This window comes from Crocuta crocuta, unplaced genomic scaffold, assembly GCF_008692635.1.
Source record: "Crocuta crocuta isolate KB4526 unplaced genomic scaffold, BGI_CrCroc_1.0 scaffold180, whole genome shotgun sequence".
NCBI lineage: Eukaryota > Metazoa > Chordata > Mammalia > Carnivora > Hyaenidae > Crocuta > Crocuta crocuta.
In genome coordinates this window covers 4,011,151-4,036,752 of record NW_027527549.1, presented here as the reverse complement: position 1 = coordinate 4,036,752, position 25,602 = coordinate 4,011,151, and the positions used below count along the sequence as shown (strand labels likewise).

Here is a 25,602-nt window from a genome sequence, read left to right as displayed (position 1 = left end):
CAGAATGGTGCTGACGAAAAAGGATTGCAAACAGATACCTAACGTCCCTGACATTAAAGAAAAAAAAAGCAGAAAAAGCTTCAAAATACTAATAAAGGACTACAGCATCTGTATGTAAGTAGAAAATCTACCCCATTATCTGTATGTTCCAAAGTATCTATCTTGCCTGAAGCTAGCAAAAAATAAAAATTAGTAAATAATAATACATGTGGCTTTAAATTACAATTAAATAGAAATGTTCAGGTTCTAGAAAGTACTTAGATTCTGTTTTAAAGACGAATGGAGAAAATGGATACAGTAGTCAGAAGCAGTAAACTTACCAAATATATTAGTGGAGTGTCCTTTCCTTGCAATAGGTCTGAGCTCATTATGTCCCCATCCGTATATCCTATAATTATCCCAGGCATGTTTCATCATCTGAGAAAGGAAAAGTTACAATTCGTCAATCCTCATTACTCACAGACCACTATTTCATCGATCCACATCATCTATCCCTACAGCCTATGCATTCTCCTGTATCTCCTACACCAGAGTATTATTCTATTAACATCTGTACCAGCGTGATAACACACATAACCGTGTTTAACCTCCATATACACAACATAAGAAAAACCTGGGTGTAAAAGACAAGTTCTTTTTATTGGGGAAGAAGGTGTCTGTTTAGCATTCTTTCCTTTGAGGAACTGCCAATTCTTTTGGGAACAGCTCCCTTCTGCCACTGCGATTGCAATGGCACAGTCGGTCAAGGGGCTCTGGCTCGACAACCAATTACTAGAGAACTCCTTACCCTTAGGCTGAAGATCAGCAAAATCCTTCCTTAAAATAAATATTTTAGGCTTTGTGGTCCATACCATCTCTAGCAATTACTTAATCCTGCCACCATAGCACAAAAGTAGCCTTAAACAATACATAAACAAATGCATACACTTGCCCCAATTAAATTGTATTTTTAAAAAATAGACAGGAGGCAGAATTTGGCCTGCAGGTTGTAGTTTGCCAGCCCTGATCTAAACAAAGTGGCTGGGTACGTGTGATTCAGGTAGTGGGGAATCAAGTTCTTTTATGCATACTGCTTTAGACACCAGGGGATAAAGGACTCTCTCTCGCTTGGTAGTCTCAAGGTCTATGTAACACATTATCTTGGGCTGATGGGGGCTAAACATTCTCCCAACATAGAGATACTAACCAAAAGAATAAAAAGCAGATTATTGACAATAACACCTACAGAGTTGGATGTAGCCAAGCTTAAAGTCCCAGTTTAGAGCCACTAAGCTAGTAAATACTTTTTATCAACTAGTTTGAACTATCAACTAGTTTGTTAATTACGTAACAGGTGAATTACTTAGCAGTGGACTGCGGTATATCAAAAATCTACTCATTTCACAGTATATCGTTCATTAGAATATTCTTCAACTTGTCTTTTTACAGCTTGCATTATTCAGACACCAAAACCAGACAAAGATATTACAACGAAACTGAAAACCAATATATCTCAAAAACACAGATGCAAAATTCCTTAACAAAACTTAGCAATACAGAAAGGATACTATATAATAGTCAAGTACAGTGAAACCTAGTTTTAACAACCTCGACTAATTTAACACCCAATCAACAGAATCCATGTTACTAGAATAAAAGGAAAAACATCATATGATCATTTTCATAGAGGCAGGCAAAGCACCTGACAAGACTCAACACCCATTCCATGATAAAAACTCAATCAACTATAAGGAAATGTTCACAACCTAATAAAGGGGATCTTCAAAAAATCTACAGCTAAAGTCATACTTAAGACTAAATTCTTAACCCTTCAAGTTGAGAACAAATCAAGTATGTTCATGCTCCACATTTATTTTGAATAAATAAATACTGGAAATCCTAGCCAATGTAACAAGAAATAAAAGGCATAACAATCAAAAAGGAAAAAGAAAAAGCACCTCTATTCATGGAGGACATTACTATGTATAAGGAGAATCCTAAGCAATCTAAGAAAAAAAAACCCACTAGAACTAATAAATGCCTTCAATAAAATTAACAGGGATACAAGTTCAGAAAACTAAAATCAAATATATTTCTATATGCTAAGTAATGAACATCAGAAATGGAAATTACAAAACAAGTTCATTTATAATAGCAACAAAAAACATGAAATACTTTGGAATAAACATAATAGAGTACGTGCAAGAAATGATATATGGAGAACTATAAAAACTGCTGACACATTAAAGAAAACCTAAATAAGTGGAAACGTGTAACATGCTCATGCAACACTGAATATTAAGATAACGATTCTTCTCAATTCATCTACAAATTCAATAAAATCTCAATCAAAATCCAGCAGCCCTTTATTTTACATGAAAAAGTGAATTCTAGGAAGGCAAAGGACCCAGAAACACCAAAACAATTTTTAAAAAGAACAAAGTTCAAGGATTTGACCTGATTTCAAAGCTTACTGTAAGTTAAAGTAATACAGTCTCCTACTGGCATTACGGATAAGCATACAGGTTAATGGAATAAGTAGGAATCCAGAAAGACCCTCAACATCTACCGATTCTGTCACTGGATTTTGAACAAAGTGCCAAGGTAATTCGATAGGAAAGGATCATTTTAACAAATGATACTGGAATACCTAGAAAGCCCTATGGGCAAAAACTGAAGCTTGACCTTACTCCAGACAATAAATTAACTGGCAATAGATCACAGACTGAAATGTCAAAACTAAAACTAGAACATGTACTCAAATACTTAATATACAGATGTTCACAGCAACTTTATTCATAATAGCCAAAAACTATTATCAAATGTTGAACAAAAATGTTCAATGGGTGAATAAATAAAACAAACTATGGTACATCCATATAATGAAATACCATTAAGATAAAAATTACCATTACGTACAATCTACATAGATGAGTCTCAAAAACACTGGGCTGAGCAAAAGCCCAGAAACAAAATATCACATACTTTATGATTCCATTTCACTGAAAGTCTAGAAAAGACCAATGTAATCTGGAATGACTAGAGGAGTCATTGCTGAGACCAAGGAATGGACGGACCAGAGGGGGCACAGGAAAGCCATTCTGAGACAGTAAACGTGTTCACATCTTGGTAAGAGTTGCCGTTATACAGGTGTGTACCTCTGTCAAAACCCATCACCAAGCAGTACTCTTACAACAGGTACATTTTACTGGATACATATTATGCCTCAATAAAGCTGACTCTTAAAAGAAATCTAGTAGCCTGCTGTATCCTCCCCACTCATAATTCCCACTCTTCTGGGCCAATTAAGCTCTTTCACCTGTGTTTTCTATCTAACACTATATTCTGAAATATAGTTTCCAGTGCTATTTCTTGATTTTTACAAAACGTTTAAATACTTACTACACTTTCCTACAGTTAAGATACTTTAGCTTTCTTATGCCACTACTACCTCCACATAGATTTCTCCAGGCCACCTCCTCCCAATATAACTAACAACATGCTTTTCTTACAATTACTACATGACTTGATTCAGCTTTTGTTTTTCCTGCTCTCACCTACCTGTCCAGGGTTTGAGGGGTTTTTGTTTGCTTAGGTTTTTAATGTATCAATTCTGAATTTACTTCTAAATTATACTTGAGCTTCAAACCTTGTCTCAGTATAATCAAACACATCAGATAAGACTATCAGTTCCATTTTATTCTCTGACCGTATCAATCCTTCCTGAAGCTCTCTACCCTCCAGCCCCAACGTTGGCTTCTGGCTTCCTCCGTTCTCTCTGCCTAAAGCACAGCAGTCACCCTGCTGAGTCCCTTATTCGCCATCCTGAGAGTGCCCTTCCTTGCCCTCTCTAGTGACAGACCCCCTATGACCAAAAGCCCTTCTCTTCCTATTTTTGTGCTGAAGCATATTTTCCAGGAGCAATCTGAGAAAATGACTAAATTTACCCTCAGATTTGAGGGTTTCCAAAATTATGATTGAGGCATCTAAGGTGCTATTATGTACAACCCCATCTTTGAGTGGAGCCTCTTTTCCTCCCTAAATTTTTAGGATCACTAAATTTTTTTTTGAGAGTGTGCATGCATGGGGGGGAAGGGGTAGGAGCAGAGGGGGAAGGCAGGGGGGGAGGGAGGGAGAGAGAAAGAGGGTGGGGGAGAGAGAGAAAGAGGGAGGGAGAGGGAAGGAGAGAGAGGGAGAGGGAGGGAGAGAGACAGAGAGAGAGAGAATCCTACACAGGCTCCATCTCCATGCCCAGCACAGCACACAACACAGGCTTCATCTCACAACTGTGAGGTCATGACCTGAGCCAAAATCAAGAGTTGGACACTTAACTGGGGCGCCTGGGTGGCTCAGTCGGTTAAGTGTCCGACTTCAGCTCAGGCCATGATCTCACAGTTCATGGGTTCAGGCCCCACATGGAGCTCTGTGCTGACAGCCAGCTCAGAGCCTGGAACCTGTCTTCAGATTCTGTATCTTCCTCTCTCTCTCTCTCTCTGACCCTCCCCTGCTCATGCTGTCTCTCTCTGTCTCAAAAATAAAGTATTAAAAAAAAGAAAAGAGTTGGACACTTAACTGACTGAGCCACCCAGGCACCCCTGGGGTCTGTTTTTGAATGCCTATTTTTCTAAAATTTCAGTAGGAGTTTTGTTTTGGTTTTTTTTGTTTGTTTGTTTGTTTTGCTCATTGCTGTTACATGGCTGCCAGGTCCTCTCAATCTGTAAACTCCTATTCCTTAGGTTTAGCCAATTCTCTTAAATTGTTTCTTCGACTTCTCCCCCTCCTCTTCCCTCTATCTAATCACTTGTTAGATGTTCTTGACTGATCTTATTTTCTTGTTTTCTCAGTCTCTTTGTTCTACTGAGAGATTTGCTCAATTTTATCTTCCAACTCTTCTACTGAATTTTAAAATTCCATCACATTTTTTATTTCCAAGAGCTCTCTCATATGCTATATATGTTCTTTGTGTTTCTGACCTTATGAGTTCCATTTTTTTGTTCCTCAAATGATGTTGTTGTTTTTTTTTCTCTCCTCCCTGTATTGTTTCTATATTCTCTGAATTCCTTTCTTCCGTCTGTCTTACTCTCTAAGGGGAGAAACTTCCCTGAAATGTCTGGTGACCTTTGTTCTTCAAATAAGAGGGAAACAAAAGACAGTTAAAGGCTATCAGTGAACAAGCAAGTCTTGTTGAACTGAGCCTCATCTCAGGGAGCTTGGGTGAAGCCGGGTGGGATTTCACTGAGGAACAGTGTGGCTCTTTTCTCTCGGGCCAGTCTCTTCAGAGACCTCTTCCTTACTCCTGCCTACTGAACAAGCACCTGGCAGCCAGAATTCCAAGCAAGAGCTCTGAAGAAAGCGGTCTCAATATTCAGAACATTTTTCACTTAATTCCCTCCACCTTCACCACTCTTTTTGTTTTCCCTGAGTCATACCTGGTGTTCCCCAAATCCAGATCTTCTCTAATTCATCCCCCCAAAAAGTAAACTTTAGTGTTCTGTTGGAGAAGGGAGGGCAGCAGCTAGGATGCCAAAACTAGAGAACTGAGGATCTAGGGGTTAAGAGCACCTCTTAAAACTACCTTTTCAACTTCATTATACCCCTGCCTTCGGAGGTAAACAAGGTCTCTAATTCCTGGACCCTTCGGTAGCCTGCAGTCCCTACAGCCAGCTTAAGTTCCAACTTTCTCTGTGTGCCAAGCCCGTACTGGTAATGTTCAACAGGAGCCTACATAGGCACTGACTTGTAAAAACACTGGTTCTTATGGTGTGCTCTAACGGGTTAACTCGGCAGGCCTGGGTTGTCCAAACCCTGTACATCCCAAAGAAAGATACGTCCTGTGCCAGACTCCTGGAAAATAACCACTGAAATTTTAGTATCCTGCCTGTGAGGAATATCTTCATTTTAGTGAAGCGCTGGGCTGTGTCAGACAGTTCACGCTCACGATGTGATCTGTGGTGGGAACTTGGGCCACACGGTATCAGCCTGACCCCAGAGGGGCCGGGAGAACTAAGGTCGGCCACGCCCACAGAATGAACCTCCAATAAAACCCCCGCACACCTAGGCTCCAGTGAACTTGGCCTGTCGGCGATATTTCACACCCATCAGCACACATCACCACAACCCTGCTGGAAGAATTAAACAGTGTCCATCTCACCCCACCAGAAAAGGACAACTAGTAACTTGTATCTGAGGTCTCCTGGGCTCTGCCCTATGGGTTTTTTCTATTTCTAATTTTAATCTGTCTCCGACTGCCGCAGTAACCTGAAACCACGAACACAACAGTGCTGCTGAGTCACGGGAGCCCGTCCAGCAGTCACTGAGGCCGTGGGTGGCCTTGGGAGTCTCCCACACACACACGGTTATTTGAATTATTACAGACAGAAGAAAGTATTTCAACAAATTCTAATAACATCTAAAAAAAGGTCAGGCATCTCAAAAACAAAAAACAAAAAACACAGCAACCTGTCAATGTTTTCCCAATATGGTCCAAATAAATTGCCTTTAGCAGCCAGTGCGTCAGACTCCAGAGTTTAGTTCAGTCTCAATTCCATCAAGGTCATGGTCTTATCCTAATTCATAAGGTCAAGCTTCAAGTACCTCCTAAATCTTTCATATTCATTACTAGAATATATCTGAATAGGTATCTGACTATTTGAACTACAATTACGGTCTTATTTTATGATAAACAATCCCTCGGAAATACCGTTGATGCTGTTACAACCTGACAAAATCTTTCTCTTCACAGGCGCTACAACGGCAAACTCTGAAGAATTATCCTTATCCAGAGTTCTAGTAACAAAATGTAACTATAATATTCACTAGACATTCCCTCATCTGTTCTCTTTATCTCCAAGTAATTCCTAGAATAACAAATGGAAAGACTTCTGAGATTAAACAGTTTAAAGAATTCTGAGGTCAACCGCTTCCCATTCTTCAATCCACTAGGGCTCTCAGAGGGACTATGCAGCACGGCTGAAGGGTCGCATGACCTGCCCGCTCCCTAAAAGATGGCAGACACGCTGTCAACTCTTCCGAAGCCTGGTTCTGAGGAGACTGGCAGAGTACCTGGCGGAGTCCCCCATAAGTCCACCCATAAGAAATTTCTTACTCAATGATAAATTATTTACAGATCTATTCTACATTATTTATAAAATGTGGACTATCCAAAGATCTCTCAGTACAGAATGGCATAACGATCTACATGTTATTATCAAAATGTTCACAGTATTCGATAATTATATTACAATCTATATGAAGAAAGAGAGAGTTCTGGCCCTTGTTGGCAAAGTGGAATCTGAACTATGACCACAACCCAGAAACAAACAAGAACAAAAACAAAGCAGACACCACAGATGATACAAATGTTTGTATATATTAAAATCCAGGCAAACACTGTAACCACTCCATCTCATAAATCTCAGCTTACCTCTTTAATTTTCTCCCTTTTCTTTCTTATGTCATTATCTTCTGGGTCTCCACCATCTATTCCTACTAGATTTGGTATAGGGACTGGTGGCAGTGGCTTCTTCTCTTTCGTCTTCATTTCTTGGACTACCTTATTTTTCTCTGTCTGAATTTCTGCTCGGATTTCCTCTCTTGACTTTTTTAATTTTTCTTTTGCTTCTTCCAGGGCCTTCTCATGATCAGCTCGAATTTTATTTCTCAAACGTTCTTCTTCTTCCCTACAAGAAGAAAAAAAAAAAGACTAGTTAAGAATAATTCTTAATTATTTCAATCTTTGAATATAAAATGTAAAGCTTCCTCCACTGAACCCTGATAGATGTTTTCTATTCCGGCCATTAAAAGGTAAGGATGATCTGTGAGACTCAGATCTATCTGCCCCAACAGGATAAATGTAACTTGGTATCAGCCCTGGGTGCTAAACAGCAAACACTTTATAAGGCTGGAGAAGAGGGAACCTAGAAAGAAAGTTACAATTGCAGGACAAAGTGACAACTGAGAAAAGAATGATCAGTAACTTACCAGAAGACACTTGAAAAAAAGAAAAGTAGGAGAAGGGGAGAAGGGAGGAGGAGGGGGGATAGAAAGACAAACCAGTGAGAAAACTAGATGGAGGAGAGAAAATTAAAAACAGAATTAGGTATGAAGAGAGGACAAAAATATAAATATAGGGTCAAGGAAAGAGATAAGTAGAAAAGAGTTCAGGAAATTTTTCATCTGTAATATAGTATGTGACATGCCTCTAAAACTTTCACCTTTTGGTAATACCATAGATCTTAAAACACCACAATTCCCAACTGATGTGGGCAGAATGCTTAAAACTCCCTTGAGCCCTTGTTAAAAATACAGATTCCAATTCAGCAGGTCTGTAGGAAACCCAAGAATGTGCATGATTAAGAAATCCTGTGAGGAATTCCGGTACACACGCAGGTTCGGAAACCACACCTAGAGTGGCTCCTACGAGTAAAAGTACCCAGCCCTCGTTTGTGAGAGCTCAGTCTTCTCTCCACACATCTGCCCCAAGCCACACGAATAAATACGGGAGTGGCAGTTACTATTTTCCAAATCAGCCAGTCATGACTCCTCTAAGGGAAAATATCCAAATCCATCGTCAGCAGAGTCCGTTCTCCAGAAATTTAATTCAAACTCTGGCAGAGAGCTGGCCCCACAACATTGCTGGTGGGAATATAAAATAGCACAGCCACTCTGGAAGACGTTAGTAGTTTCTTAGGAAATTAAACACGCAACTATCACAAAACTGGGCAACTGCACTGGACACGTATCCCGGAGAAGTAAAGGCTTGTGTTCACAACAAAACTCAGCCACAGGCCCATGGCAGAAAGAGAAGAACTACATGATTCCACTTCTAGGAGACACGCAGAGTAATCGAAATCACAGAAAGTAGAATGGTGGTTGCTGGAGGATGGGAAGTTACTGTTTGGTGGGCAGAGCTGCAGTTCTACAAGATGAAAGATGGTTGTTCAACAATATGACAGCATTTAATATGATTGCATCACATATTTAAAAACAGCTAACGTAATATATGTTACANGGCAGGCAGAATCCTATACAGAAAAGTTTGTAACAGCTTTACCCACAATAGGCAAAAAACCTGGAAACAAGCCAGGTGTCCCTCAACAAGTAAATACACAAAGCACTGTTTCCACTGTGGTACAGCCACAGTACAGAATGCCACTTGCAATAAAAAGGAATAAACTATTCATACGCACTTGAATGAATTTCAAAGGTATTACTATGTGAGGGAAAGCAGCCAGTCTCAAAAGGTCACATTCTAGATCATTTTTCTTTTACATGACATTCTCAAAAAGACAAAAATGTAAGGACGGCAGATAAATCAGTGGTTGCCAGGAGTTACGGGTGGGGGAAGGGTCACATGGTGGGGGGAAACAGGAGAGAGAACAGAGGGGAGAGTGCGACAGAGACAGGGCAGCACCAGGGCGCTTGAGGGCAGGGAGAAAGAAGCCCCGCCGCAGACAGACCGCACACAGACCAGAGGTGGGGAGAATACGGCAGCCAGGAGCCAAGGCTGGCCCCTGAGCGGGTCCATGAGGGATTCCGGGCCAATCTGTCCGGGAGGGCGGGCGACTCAGGCATCGTCAGCGCAGGTACCTGGTGCGNTTCGTAACCGAGAAACACCGGGCCTGGCCCCAGAGAAGAGATCATAATGTGTCTATGCCAACCAAGTCTCCCTCGGATGCCCCTGTAGCTGGAGGTGGGTGCATCACCCCGTCCCCACCACAGGGACAACAGAGGACTGCCAGGAAGCAGCTTCCTTCGGGGTGAGAAAATGGACAGAACCGTTTGAGAGAAGGGCCTGTTCGCTACCAAATCTGCCCGAACGCTGATTCCAGTCTCCAAGTGCTGCTGTGGCACCTGAAGCCGTCAAAGGCCTGGGGACAAATGGCCAACATGGCTGAGAAAAGACGAGAGAGGTCAAGTGCCTACTGATATCACTGGGTTGCTGCCAGGGCCCTCGGCCGTCCGTCCCCACATTTGAGACTCTGTGGAGTCGGGTCAGTTGGGTGTTCTGTCACTTCCACCTGAGACTTTTCCCAACTCCCTCCCTCCGTGAGGGCCTGGGACTAGGTGCCAAAGAAGAAGAACCTCACAAAGAGATGGCCATTCTTCCAAGGGCAGCTTCTGTCCTGATGACAAGCGGCAGGGCCTCCACAGGGAACCACGGGCTCCATGTCTAGCTCCAAGCACCGCATCGCCACTGAATGGCACTCAGAAGGCCCCGCCATGTTTGCAGTGGCTCATCTGTGGCGTCACTGTGGACAGTGTCCTCACGCACCAGCGCGCCCCACAAAGTAGGCTATTACATGCCATTTTCTAGAGCCTACCCTGGGAGTGAGGGAGAAATGCAAGCCGCAACACGTTCTGTGTCCCTCTTCAAAGCTTCACGATGCACGGGGGCACTTTAAAGGCTCTGAGAAGTTCTGCAATAAAGGGGCTTAACATCACACTTCCTAATCTTATTTAGTCACAGTCCCCATTTTCTTCACGTGCCCCTTTCAGCATGCCACGAAACACGCCACTATAGAAGAAAGGCCTCCAACTAGGCCATCAACCAAGCAAGCCCTTGGGGGAACCCTGCCACTTTTTTGCTGTGTGACATGAGATGGATGTCACCACTCTGAGCCTCCTTTCCCCCCAACCCCCCAAGGCTGTTGTGAGGAGTGGATGAGATGACACAGGAGCCTGAGAGTACGGAAAAGTCCCTAACAACTTAGTTTTCTTCCTTTCCTTACTACCTACCTTCTCTCTCTCTCTCTCTCTCTCTCTCTCTCTCTCTCACTCACACTCACACACACGCAGAGCCATTTAATGATCTGGGCTCACATAAGCATCCTCAGGGACCAGGACCAGCACCCAGGGACATCCTGCAACTTCTCGGCTTCCCTGCACTGAACGACATAACAGCTTCTGGGCAAACCTGTAATGACTGAGAGGGCACCAAATGCTCTGAAAACGGGGCCAGCCTCCTGCAGACCTAGCAGAGAGCTGAACCCTTCCTCCACCCCTGCTCCTTTGTCTGTGTGTCCATGACACCAGCTGGGGCCTTCAGGATTACCTCAGAAATAAAAGGCACAGTGTGTGCGAGTGTAGAGAAGCTTATTTTCATTTACTATTTAAATCCTAATATCAATTATTTCTCTCAAAGTGAAGAAGTATATTTGATAGCAACATACGCAATTTTCAAATTACACATTTTTAAGAATTATTTTTAAAAATAAAAAACTGGGTGGGGCGCCTGGGTGGCTTAGTCGGTTAAGCGTCCGACTTTCGCTTAGGTCATGATCTCGCGGTTCGTGGGTTCGAGCCCCGCGTCGGGCTCTGTGCTGACTGCCAGCTCAGAGCCTGGAGCCTGTTTCAGTCTGTGACTCCCTCTCTCTCTGACCCTCCCCTGCTCACGCTGTCTCTCTCTCTCTCCTAGAAATAAATAAAACATTAAAAAAAATCTTTAAAAAAAAATAAATAAAATAAAAAACTGGGGACACCTGGGTGACTCCATCAGTTAAGCATCCGACTCTTGACTGTGGCTCAAGTCATGATCTCAGGGTTGAGGAGTTCTAGCCCCACATGAGGCTCTGCGCGGACACTGCAGAGCCTGCTTGGATTCTCTGTCTCTCTGTCTCTCTCTCAAAAATAAACATTTAAGAAAGAATAAAATAAAAGTAAAAACTTGAGTCCTCTAAACCGCGGTATTCTACAGGTACGCCCTCGTCGCAGCATTCCGGCTTAGTTCGTGTTTCGGCATCCAAACATGGTTCAACAGGACCTGTACTGCTGCAACGCTGTGCAAGCTTTATTCAAAAACATCCTGAAGATCTAGAAGACCTAGACATCTGCATTTGTCCCTCAAAAATAATGATTAGTGAGGATAGTCACCATGGAATAAACACCATTAACTGGAGTCCAAAGAAAGACCCGTCTATCCCCGAGAGGAGCCCAGGGTGCAAGGAACGGAGTCAGACCTCGTGTCAACCAGGTGCCGAGAAGAACTGCTTTGTGGTTGGGGAGGAAAAGTACTCAGAGTCAAAAGTCAGGACACAATTCTCTGTCTAGCTCTGCCCCAACTTGCTCTGCAATCTGGCACAAGCCACTAAAAACCTCCCAAATCAGTATTTTTGGGGAAACCAGCTATCACTACTACTGCAATTACACCACTCGGCAGGTGATACCCAAGGTAAGTAAAAGTATTTCGTAAATTACAATCCATTAATAATATGGATAATAATAACGTCCTAATCTCTCTGCTAGTCTTCTTCTCTATGGCAAATTTTTATTTTTATTTCATCGGTGTCCTTTCAAGGGACACCTCAAATTTTCAGTGGCCAAACCTTCAGATGTTACATTACACCAGCTGAGTCAACTCTTTTGGGTGTTTATTTGCACCTAGCTGATCTTGTACTCACATATTTTTAAGATTTTTTTAAATTCTGATATCTTCAACAGATGATCCTGAGAACTTCCACTTGTGTCGGTCTCCACCTTTCCATCGGGGACTTGTACCTTTTTGTGTAGTAAAGAATCCAGCCTTGTCCAAAGGAAAGTCTAGCCTTTGTCCTCAAATTTCTATCATACCTGAGGGAAGCGTCCTTGTTTACGGTGGGCACTGGCCACACCCAATCACAGGGTGGCACTGGCCACGCCACACAGTCCCAGAAGCAGGGCTGGACGCACTAGGAACGCCGGCAGTATGACTGAGGGGGTGGGCTCAGGGTCAAACAGTTCCACAACAGGGAACTGTCAACTAACCACCTGAGGTCAGTCACAGGGGCCATCAACTAACCACACCGTGACACAGCCGTAATGAAAACTGCGCACCAAAGCTCAGGCAAGCTCGCTGGCTGGTAGACGTGCTGGCAAACACTGACTTCACTCCCTGGATGCCACCCGATGTGAAGTCTGACTATAAACTCTATCCCTGCCCTGTCATCTATAATTCTCTCGTGAGTGTGACAGCTTTCAGCAAGTTCTGTGAGTGCCAGCAAGCGGTCAAACCTGAGGGTGGGTGTGGGAGACCCCGAAAACTGCAGGTACCCTCAGGAGCGAGGCAGTCTGTGGAGAGCTCTGCAGTCCGGCTAACTCTGGATACTTCCAGGGCTTCCAGTCACATCTGGCCTTACATCTACGGATTCTCATGAGAGCTGAAATTGCTTTCCGCAGTTATATCTTAATGTGTAATATTTAACTCACTCTTTGATATCTGACATATAACCTAAGGTCTTGGTCCTGGAAAGGCAAAGGCGAATCACAAACTAATAACTGTTGTGGCTTAGATGTACAAGACACTGGCTTAGTCAGTTACTTATTTAGTTCCCCCAGCGATTTATGAGGCACCCTCTTTTAGGCACTGTTCTCCATCTTGTTAGGGAAATACCCAAGGCACAAAGAGAAAAACTAAGTAATCTGTTCAGGGTCATAAACCTAGTAACGAGCGAGCCTAGACACAAACATATGCATTCTGACATACGCACCTATGCAAACAGTGCCTTTCACAGAAGAGATATTACAGACTTTGTCTCTTACTGGGCAGATACAAACACTATTTCTCAATCTTCTCTCCCTGTTTCTTTCATTCCAGAGCCCTCAGTTTCTAGCTAAGCACACGCTCCTGCTAGATAAAACTCTATTTCTCAGCCTCCCTTATTGAAGCTGCCCTACAGAATCTGTATGATCAGAAATAAACTTTTATCTTGCTTAAGCCACTGTTGTTTTGTAACTTTTATGTTTGGTAAAATGACCTAGTATTAACTGAGCCACACTCCAACCTAGATGTGCTCTTTCCCTCAGGCCTTCATTAGTATCTAAGGGCTGATCTGCCGGAAAGAAACTAACCAGGTGATAAATTTCAGTCTCCAATTAGAGTATTAAAATAAGTCATGTTTGGAAACATTGTGAAGGGCAAATACAATCCTCAATTACATGAAGATACATAAAATTACACTGCAATCTTACTTGGCAAAGATTTAAGCAGATATACCAATACCTCCCCTTTAAGCTCATTCTCTTCCTCTCTACACTTGACCTAACAAACATGAAGTTCCAGCCATCCTTAAAAAATAAAAATAAATAAAAACTTCCCAAAGTGCCTATGTCCACCTTCACTGGTGTCTCCCTTCCTTCTACCCACTGTACTTTTTCAAAAAGTACTGCACTTGCCGTTTCCATTTCCCTTAACCTTACATCACTCATCTATCCACCACACCTAAAAACTGATAACCAAGTTTTTCCATCCTTTGAAACTACCTCTTCCTCACACTTGCCTTTCCAAAACCTGTTGATCACTGGCTTTACCACCATCAATCCACCCCAAAATGTTATATTCCACTCTCACTTCTGTTCTTACTCTATGTATCCTTCCTATTAACCACCAACCATTTTCTCAACTATTATATAAAAAAAAACCATACTGTCAGACTTTACCAGGTTACTAAGTACTCCAAATCCACATTTCTAACAGCATGTAAGAGACTGCCATCAATTATCTGCCAAACACCTCCAATTCAACATGTCCAAAATAGAACTGAATAACTATGAAAAAGCGACAATTACAGGCTAAGTTCATTCATGAACACAGATTTTTTAAATTAAAATATTAGCAAAGTTAATCAGCAATAAAAAAACATAGAAAAAAATAATTCATCATAACTAATTGGACTTATCCCAGAAATAAGAACAGCTTAACATTAGAAAACTCTATCCATGTAATTTACCTATTATTAAAGAATATAAATTATATAAATCATTCAGTAGACATGGAAAAGGAAAGTGATAAATTCAACACCCATTTCCGATTTTAAAACCTTATAGCAAGGGCCGCCTAGCTGGCTCAGTCAGTAGACCTTGCAACTCTTGATCTCAGGGTTTTTGAGTTCAAACCCCATGTTGGGGGCAGGATTATTTATAAAATAAAACCTTTAAAAAATAAAAATAAATTAAAAAAATAAAACCAAATAGTAGAGAAAGAAAGAGAACTTCTTCAACCTAATAAAAGATACCTTCCAAAAACTATAGCAAAAAATCACTCTTAATAGTGAAACTTTAGAAGCATTCCCTTCAAAACAAGGGAAACAAATAAGAAGGCTCACTATCACAACTTTATTTGACTGTACGAATTGGAAGACATCTAGTCTTGTTACTTTTGTTGGCTAAGGCCAGCAAAGTCAAAAAGATTAAATTAAGATTCAAATATAAGAAAAAGTTCAACAAAAAGACTTCTGTTATAGATAATATGATTTATACACCCAAAACCCAAAGAGTCTATAAATTATTATAAATAGGAGCACAGCAAAGAAGGGAAAGACACTAACAGCAGACACTCAATAAATATCATTTCCTTCCCTTCCTACCCTTTGGGTCTCACCCTTCTAGGCTCTAAGTATTCAAACTTCCATTGATACATTCTTTTCTCTTATGGCAAAACCACTGTTTACATCAGCTTTCATTCACACCCATCATTTCACTGCTAAAATTTTTCCAGGCCCTAGTCTTTTGATTCAGGTTTAAGAAACAATAAGAGCACTTAAGGACTTTGCCAGAAAACGATTCTAAACTATTATAAGTGAATTTAACTAAATTGACTCTTACTAATCTCCAAATTCTAATAATCCTACGGACTGACTAAAAAACATGCCAAATGAATCATCAACGTAATGCTATCTTTCAAAAGATAAATGACAATGACCTCTATGATGGCCTTTTTTTCTTTGACAAAGTTAGATATTAAATAACCTTTCAAACATCCTATATTTTAATAACACCCTAAAGAAACTTGAGATCCAGGAAAGCACAACAAAGACAGGTGCAGTAGTTATGTAAATAGCTACTTATGCACAAACATATGCCAAGAATAGTTTTAGGAAATGACCACAAGACAGTCAGCAACAGGTACAGAATATATTGAAATAACAGTATTCTTTTTTTTTTTTAATGTTTATTTTTGAGAGACAGAGAGAGCAAGCGAACACGGATGAGCAGAGGAGGGGCAGAGAAGAGAGGGAGGCACAGAATCTGAAACAGACTCCAGGCTGTGAGCTGTCAGCCCAACACAGGGCTCAAACCCATGAGTCATGATATCATGACCTGAGCCGAAGCTGGACGCTTAACCGACTGAGCTTCCCAGACGCCCCTGAAATGATGGTATTCTACTGGGCTCAGTGGCAAGTGCCTGAGAGAATTTAAGACGTTCAAAAAGAGAAGCCACCACTTCAAAGTCCTGAAGGAAGAACTCCTTAAACTCAAGGTAACCAAGAGATAAAAGTTATAATTATTTTAAGAGAGTTCTTCACAAATATAGTCTAAGATGATCCTTAATAGCAAATGAATGTACTCCATTTGCACAGAATACTGTCATATGAATGACAAAGAATTTTCTGAATGTTTACGGTTTTGAGGTAAACCATGTATTTTCTGGTGTATAGACTCGTAGTTAAGAACCAAACAGCATAAATTCTATCACATTTGGGTTCCCTGTTCCCTAACAGTGAATTTGTTCTTAAGAAAACATGTTAAAATGAAAGCCCAACTGTTCATCAATACAAGTAACTGGTCAGCCACCAAAAAGACTGAAAGTTTCAAAGTGAAACAAAATTTACTGAGAAATCCAATGACCCTCAAGTTTCCATAACAAACCCAATTACTTTGGTCATGTGGCTCCCATACAATACCAAGTTCCTTTAGGCTATTTTAATAGTGCAGCTCATGAACCAGCAACACAACTCACTGTCTCGGTCTTAAACTTAGATATAGGTCAGCTATATGGCCATCAAAAATTTTTATTTACAACAGAGAGCTGTTATAGATCAATCTAAACTACATTTTGGGGAATTCTGGTTTGAATTCATGGTAATTTCAGGTTAAAACAATGAATTAAGTTCAGCCTAACTCAATGATAATCAACAAACATCTACCAAATGTGAGGGGCACTGAGCTGGGTGCTGGGAATACCAAGAAAAATAAGACATATTATTTGCCCACAGGAGCTAATAATCCAATAAGTATGTAAACAAAGTAAATATAAGATGAGTGGATCACAACAAAGGAAGTAAGTAATTACAGGTGTTGTAGGTTAGACAGGAGAGGTAAGATAGCCACAGAATATTTTCTAAGCACACAGGATGCCTTGAGATTTACATAGCAAAACAACATTTCTAATGCATGATCTTCGGGGCACCTGCTGGCTCAGTCGGTTAAGCATCCAACTCTTGGTATCGACTCAAGTCATGATCTCATGGTTCGTAGGATGGAGCCCTACGTCAGGCTCCATGCTGACAGGGCAGAGCCTGCTTGGGATTCTCTCTCTCCTCTCCCCCCTCCCCGCCCCAAGAGTAAACATTAAAACACTTTTTTAAAAGACATGCATGATCTTCAAATACAAATTAAAAGGAAAGACATGAGATTGGCAGGCAGATAAGGAAAATAAAGGCAAGCTAGGTATAGAAGGGATAGTACGTAAAGATATGGAAGAAGTGACACACCACACCAGTTTGCAAATAAACTGCGGTGGGTGCTGAATGATAGTGTGTGTGGGGAGAGGTGCAGTAGACTGAAACAGACCGGATACAACAGGGAAGCCAGAGAAAACACAAGCTCAGTCATAAACAGAGCATCCTGATGACACATATCTGTACTTAAACTGTAAACACACACACACACACACACACACACACACACACACACGAAAAACCCCTGCCTCCTGAGGAGTGACTTGGGGAATGGGGGTTAGGAAGGGAAGTGATACAGAAAACGGGAGCTGGGAGATCACAGAAGCCACTGAAGCAAAAAAAAAAAAAAAAAAAAAAGAAAAAAAAAAAAAAAAAAAAAAAAAAAAAGATAAGGACCTAGTAAAAAATCCATCTCAAGTAGATATGGAGAAGCAGACCAAATAGCAAAGATCTTAGAAAGGAGAGACCAATAATATTCAGGTAAGTGATTAAACATGAATGGGAAAAAGAATTAAATGATAGGTTTTTCACTATAGTGACTGGATAGAAAGGGGTAAGCATTAACTAAAAATTTGAGAAAATGTGACCTCAAATAAAGGGAAAGAGTGAGAAAAAAAGTGAGTAAGTATGGTTTTACACATGTTATGTTTAAAAGTCAACAGAGCCAGCAGGTTAAGATGCCCAGGGCTGAAGACATGGATTTGGAAATCATCAGGCTACAGGAGGAGCAAAGATCCCACCTCGCTGCTCACTCACATGGGTGGACTGTATGGTATGTAAAGTAAACCTCATAAAGATGTTTATTAAAAACCAGGAGTAGCTCTGCTGATATCAGACAGTAGTTTTCAGAGCAGGGATAAAGAGGGTTTTATAATAACAGGGTCAATCAATCACAAGAATATAGCAAGGGAATATAACAATGTAAACATTACATAGCTAATCAAAGGGTTTCAAAATATATTAAGCAAAACTGATAGAACTAAAAGAAGTAGACAAATCCATAGCATATTAGGCCAATTTCAACACCTTTCCCTCAATGATTCATAAAAGAAGTAGAAGGAAAATCAGTAAGGACATGAGAGACCAACAACACACCATCAACCAACCTAACCCAATCGATATTTATAAAACACACTACCGAAGAGCAGCAAAACACACATTCTGTTCAAATGCAAACTGAACGTTTACCATTATAGACCATTTTCTGGGCTCTCAATACATTTAAAAGGATCCAAACCATAATGTTTTTTGCCCCACTAGAATTAAAGTAGCAATCAATAACATGAAGGTATCCAGAGAATCTCCAAATATTTTAAAACTGAGTAATACATCTCTCAATAATAAAGATTCTAAATGAAATTAAAAGTGTTACTAGATAGGGGCACCTGGACGGGTTAGTCAGTTAAGCGTCCGACTCCTGATTTCAGCTCAGGTCATGATCTCATGGTTCATGGGATCAAGCCCCATGTGCAGTTCTATGCTGAGTGTAGAGCCTACCTGGGATTCTCTCTCCCCCTCTCTCTGCTTCAACTCCACTCTCCCATTGTTCGCTCGCTCTCACTCTCTCTCTCTCTCTCAAAATAAACATTTAAAAAAACTTAAAAAAAGGGACACTAGATGACTATAGTGATGGATGCACATAAGTGTGCATATACTAAACACCACTGAATTGTACACTTTCAGGGTTGAACTGTATGGTATGTGAATTAGCTCTCAATAAAGCTATTTTTTAAAAATTTAAATTAGAAAGTGCTTTCAACTAAAAGATAACAGAAACATCAAAATTTGCAAATGAAGCTAACGGAATCCATACAGAAAATTCACAGCACTAAATGCAAGTCTGAAGAAAAGAAGAAAGGTTAGACAATACCACCAATGAGATTAGAAACCAATCCATATTAGAAAGGTCTTACGTAAAGGGCCTCAGGTTCTAACTTAACAGAAAAAGAGAAAATTAAACCTAAAGTCAGCATTAGAAATGGAATAAGAAAAACAAAAGTGAAAAAGAAATAAAACAGAAAATTGGACACTGAGCAAAACCAATGAAACAAAAAGCTCACTCTGAGATTTAAAAAAATAAATTTCTGACAATACCAATAAGGAGGATAAAAAGAGAAGCCACAAATACTAACAACTAAAATGAAAGCATCAGCATAACTACAATACTACAAATATTAAAATTATAGTAAGGGCCTGTTTTTCACTAAATTACACCAAAAATTCAACAATCTACATTTCTTGTTTTTTAAAATACTAAGGTGGACTCGAGAGGGCCTAGATTACCTGAAAAGCTCATATCCGTTAAAGAAACTGAATGTATATTCAAAACTTCCCGCAGGTAACTCCAGTTCAGATGACTCCAAGAGTGAACTTTACCAAGTATTCAAGGAAGAACTAGTATCAGTGCCACAGAAACTCAGGAAAGAGAAGAGGGGATACTTCTCACTTCATGAGGGCAACGTAATACTACCTTGATGCCAAACCAGGCAAAAATAATAAATAACTGCTCATTGTGAACGCAGAAAAAAACACCTCTATGATTTAAAAAATATGCAGTGACTAAATGGAGCTAAATTCAAAAATCAAAAGATGCAATTCACCATATTGACAGACTTTTAAGAAATGACTATATGATCATCTCAATAGACACAGAAACAACATTTGGCCAAATCCAATTCCTATTCCTGATTTTAAAAAAAGAAAAAACTCTCAGCTAACTAAGAATATCGGGGAACTTCCTAATCCAATAGAGGGCATCTATGAAAAACCTACAGCTAACATCATCCTAAATGGTGGCAAACTAAATGATTTCCCCCCGGAAGATGAGGAACAAGGGAAAGATGCCCACTCTCACTATTTCCATTCAAAAATGTATTGAGAGATTCCAGCCAGTGCAAAAGGCCAAGAAAAAATAGGCAATTAGTTCAAGGAGGAGGAAATAAAACTGTATTAATTGACAGAAAGGACTGTAGAAAATCCATAACCCTAAGTCTAATCATACTTTGCAATTTTGCATCTTTCAGACTACACACGTGGTAACCTCTCCTTCTGGAATCTTCCCTCTTGTGCCCCTGATGAGTCACACTCAGTCATCAAAATCCCACGCACAAATTATCACTATCCAGCATTCTCTATATTCCCCCTTGAGATATAATCGACATAGAGTACTGTAAATTAAATTTCAGAAGTACATGTTGATTTGATAGATTTATATACGGCAACATGACACAAACCATTTATTTGTGGTAGAACATTTAAGATCTACCCTCTCAATAACTTTCAAGTATATATGCTGTATGTTAGATCCCCAGAACTTGTTCATCTTATAACTGGAAGTTTATACCCTCGAGCCAACATCTCCCCATTTCCCCCATCCCTGGCCCCTGAAAACCACAATTCTAAATCTCTGTTTCTAGGACTTGGGCCTTTTTATATTCTACTTACAAGTGATATATTTGCCTTTCTCTGACTTATTTCACTGAGCATAATATCCTCAAGGTCCATCCATGTTGTCGCAAATGACAGTATGTACTTTTTCACACAGGAAAATAACATCCCACTGTATGTATGCATACATCTTCTTTATCCATGTGTCCAAACTGGGAAACACGTAGGTTGTTACCATATCCTGGCTATCATGAATAATGCTGCTGTAAACGTGAGAGTGCCAATATCTTGTCAAGATCCTGTTTCCATTCCCTTTCAATGTATACCCAGAAGCGAGACTGCTGGATCTTATGGTGGCTCAGTTTTAACTTTTGGAGGAAGCTTCATAACTTTCCATAGTACCATACCACTTTACATTCCCACCAATAGTGGGGTCCCTTTTCTCTACATCCGAACACTTGTTTTTGATAACAAACCTCTAGCATCCAAAGTGCTATTTCACTGTGCTTTTGATCTGCATTTCTCTGATGATTAGTGATGTTAAGCATCCTTTTATGTATCTTTTGGCCATCTGTATGTCTTCTTTGGAAAACTCTATTCAGTCCCCCTGTCCATCTTTTAGTTGTATTGTTTGCTTTTCTGCTACTGAGTTGTATGAGTTCTTTATATATTCTGGATATTAATCCCTTACTGGCAATACGATTTCCAAATATTTCTGCCCATTCTGTAGGTCACCTTTTGGTTTTGTTGAATGTTCTTTTGCCATACAGAAGCTTTTTAGTTTGTAGTCCAGTTACCAATTTTTGCTTTTGCTGTTTGTGCTTTTAGTGTCATTTCCAAAAAAAAATCACTGACAATCTTTTCTTTGACATTTTCTGTTATTTTCTACAAATCTGACTGTTTCAGGTCTTATGATTATGTCTGTAGTCCACTTGAGGTAAATTTTTTTGGGTGGTATAACTCCATTCTTCTGTATGTGGTTATCCAGTTTTCCCAACACCATTTATTGAAGACACTACCCTTTCCCATAGAAAATTCTTGACTCCCTTCTCAAATACTGTGAGAGTTTATTTTTCTTGATTCTGTTCCATCAGTCTATGTGTCTATTTTTATGCCAGGACCATACTGTTTGGATCACTACAGCTCTCGAGTATAGTTTGGAGTCAAGTAAGTTTGACACCTCCAACTTTGTTGTTGTTTCTCAAGAGTGCTTTGGCTTCTTAGGGTCTTTTGTGACTCCATATGAATCATAGGATTTTTTTTTCTAATTCTGTGAAAAATGCCATTTGAACTTTGATAGGGACTGCACTGACCATCTATGGAGACATTCGGGTAGTATGGACATTTTTAACTCTATTAACTCTTGCAATCCATGAGCAGATCTATCTTCCCATGTTTTTGCGTCTCTCCAATTTCTTTTATCAAAGTCTTAATAGTTCTCATTGACAGATCTTTCATCTCCTTGGTTAAAGTCATTCCTAAGTATTTTATTCTTTTTGATGCTACTGTGAATGAGATTGCTTTACTTCTTTTTCAGATGGGTCATTGTTAGTGTATAGCAACATAACTGATTTCTATATAATTATTTTATATCCTTCAACTTTATTCAATTCATTGATTAGTCCTACCAGTTTTTATAATGAAGTCTTTAGGATTTTCTATATATATGGTCGTATCATCTGCAAACACCAATTATATTTCTTCCTTTCCAATTTGTATGCCTTATATTTATTTTGCCTGCTCACTCTGGCTAGGATTTCCACTACTATGTTGAATACAGGTGGTTAGATTGAGCACTCTTGCCTTACTCCTGATCTTAGAGGAAAAGTTTTCAATCTTTCACTGTTGACTCTGATGCTAGTTGTGGGCTTACAATACATGGCTTTTATTATGCGGTGGCATGTTCCTTCTAACCCAGTTTGTTGCAAATTTTTATCATGAAAGGATGCCGTTATTTTGTCAAATGCTTCTTCTGCATCTACTGAGATGATCATATGACTTTTATCTTTCATTCTATTAATGTGGTGTATCACATATATTGATTTGCATATTGTCCCTTGCATCCCAGGAACAAATCCCAGGTGATCATGGTGTATGATCCTTTCAGTGTGAGGCTGAATTTGGTTTGATAATACTTTCTTGAGATTTCTGCCGTTTTTTTCATCAGGCATAGTGACCTGCACTTTTCTTTACTTGGAAGCGCCCCTGCCTTGGCTTTGAAATCAGAATAATGCTGGTCTTATTATTAAATGACTTTGGGACTATTGCCTCCTATTCAATCTTCTGAAAAGTCTGAGAAGAACTGTGTTAATTTTTCCTTAAAAGTCTGGTAGATTTCACCCATGAAACCCTCTGGTCCTGGACTTTTACCTGTTTGTTTTATTACTGATTCAATTTCCTCTTCCTTCATATCCAGACTTGACAGGTTGTAGGTTTCCAGGATGTATCAGTTTCTTCCAAGCTATCCAGTTTGTCCACATTTAATTGTTCTTAGCATTCCCTTGCAATCCTTTACATACCGGCAGTTATCAGTTCTGTCCTCCTTAATTTCTGATTTTATTTATTCGAATCTTCACTTTAGTAGTTGAGCTAAAGATTTGTCCATTTTATATTTTCAAAAAACAGCTTTTAGTTTGGTTGAGATTTTATATTGATTTTCTGGTCTCCTTCTCTTTTTGTTCAGATCTTTTTATTTCCTTCTTCTAACTTTAGGCTTCGTTTGTTTCTCTTTTTCTTAGTTTCTTGAGGTTTAAAGTTAGGCTATATAAGATCTTTTTTTACTTAATGTAGGAGTTTATAACTGTAAACTTCCCTCTCAGAACTGCCTTTACAACATCCTATAAGATTTGGTATGTTGTGTTTCCATTTTCATGTTTCAAGGTATTTTTTTGATTTCCATTTGGACTTCTTTGAGCCACTGATTGTTCAAGTTTATTTTGTTGAATTGAACATATTTATGAATTTTCCAACTTTTGTTCTAAATTGATTTCTAGTTTCATACCATTGCTAAAGACATTTGGTATGATTTTAATACTTTTAAATTTATTAAGACTTGTTTTGTGATTTATCATATGATCTCTCCGGAAAATGTTCTGTGTACATTTGAGAAGGATGGGTACTCTATTGCTGCTGGATGGAATGCTCTATGTATGTTACATCCATTTGGTCTAAAGTATGGTTCAAGTGCAAGTTTCCTTATTAATTCTCTGTCTGGATCATCTATCCATAGTTGAAAAGGGGATACTGAAGTCTCCTACTGTTATAGTATAGTTGTCTACTTTCCCTTTCAGATATTTTAGTTTGCTTCATTTGTTTAGGTGCTATCATGTTGGATACATATATAATTGTTTCATCTTCTTTTTTTTAATGTTTTTATTTATTTCTGGGAAAGAGAGAGACACACACACAGTGTGACCAGGGGAAGGTCAGAGAGAGAGGGAGATACAGAATCCTAAGCAGGCTCCAGGGTCTGAGCTATCAGCATAGAGCCCGATGCGGGACTCGAACCACGAACCATGAGATCATGACCTGAGCCGAAGTCGGGTGCTTAACTGACTGAGCCACCCAGGCATCTCTAATTGTTTCATCTTCTTGATGAATTCGCCATTTTATCATTATGTAATGACCTGCTTTGTCTTGTTACTGTTTTGGCTTAACTCCCTCATGTATTTTTACGATTTATCTTGAAGGCAACAAAACACATTTTGTCAATTTGCTTCTCTTCCTTCTGGTTTTGCTATAGCCTGAGATTAAAATCTAAGCACAGACAATGCCGACACACATATAACTAGATCATATATGCAAAAACCCATTATAAAACAAACTTCATAAGAAATGCAAAGTATTTTCTTACCACTTAAAAATACATAATAAAGAAATAGTGAAATCTCTACTCCAGAATAGTGATTCTAAATCAAACCAAGCCTGGCCATCCTCAATGAATTAAAAACTAGAAATGGACATAAAACTCAAAAGAAAAAGAAGAAACTAATCATGCACCCAGTAACTCCCACCCTTTTGTTTCTTTTGACCTGAGTCGAAGTGAGATGCTCAACCAACTGACCCACCCAGGTCCCCCTCTAAATGTTCTTTTGAAAAAGGTTTTGTGGGGCACCTCAGTGGCTAAGTCAGGTAAGCCTCCAACTTCTGATTTCAGCTCAGGTCACGGTCTCAAGGTTCCTGGGATCAAGCCCTGCATCAGCTTCTGCACTGAGAGCGCAGAGCCTGCTTGGGATTCTCTCTCTCCCTCCCTCTGCCCCTCTTTCTCAAAATTTAAAAAAAAAAAAAAAAAGTAAAAAAGAAATAAAATTTTTTAAATAAATAAAATAAGTTTTTGTTAAGTTGTTCATTTTTTTCCTGTGGAGCAAAACACTCATTATCCATTCAGGCTTTACTGCAGCTCCTGGCCCAACATGGCTTTTTTCACCAAAAGCATGTTTACCAAGTACCCTGCCTACACCTGAAACTAAGATGCAGGACCAAAGGCTGTAGCCATCCCTCTTTGTTCAGGTCATTTCCCTAAGCTCTGCTTCCCCGTTTTCTAGTTTTGAACCTTCCTTCTCTTCTTGTCCCTCTAATTTCTCTCTTGGCTGGCATCCTCCTTCTCCACCCCGCCTCTTCAAACGGACAGCTTGTTTCTGTGGCCTGCCTAAATTATTTGGACATTACCTCTTAGAATGAACGTGTTCCTAAAAACTCATAGACTGTTTACATCCCTAAAAACTAAAGTTGAAACTAACTCCAAACACGATGGTGTGTGGAGATGGGAACTTCGGAAAGTAATCAGGGTTAGACTGCATGGTAA

The 25,602-nt window shown here is 39.8% G+C and overlaps 1 protein-coding gene across 2 annotated transcripts in view; it reads right to left on the bottom strand.

Annotated features, from left to right (window-relative positions):
• MAN1A2 (mannosidase alpha class 1A member 2) overlaps positions 1 to 25,602 on the bottom strand; it is a 171,766-nt gene that overhangs the window by 125,234 nt on the left and 20,930 nt on the right. For both annotated transcript variants that reach the window (XM_077767382.1, XM_077767373.1), the window contains 2 exons: positions 7,403 to 7,658; positions 321 to 417 (listed from right to left, as the gene is read on the bottom strand). In XM_077767382.1, coding sequence (XP_077623508.1) covers positions 321 to 417; positions 7,403 to 7,658 — 353 coding nt within the window. The remainder of the gene's footprint in view (positions 1 to 320; positions 418 to 7,402; positions 7,659 to 25,602) is intronic.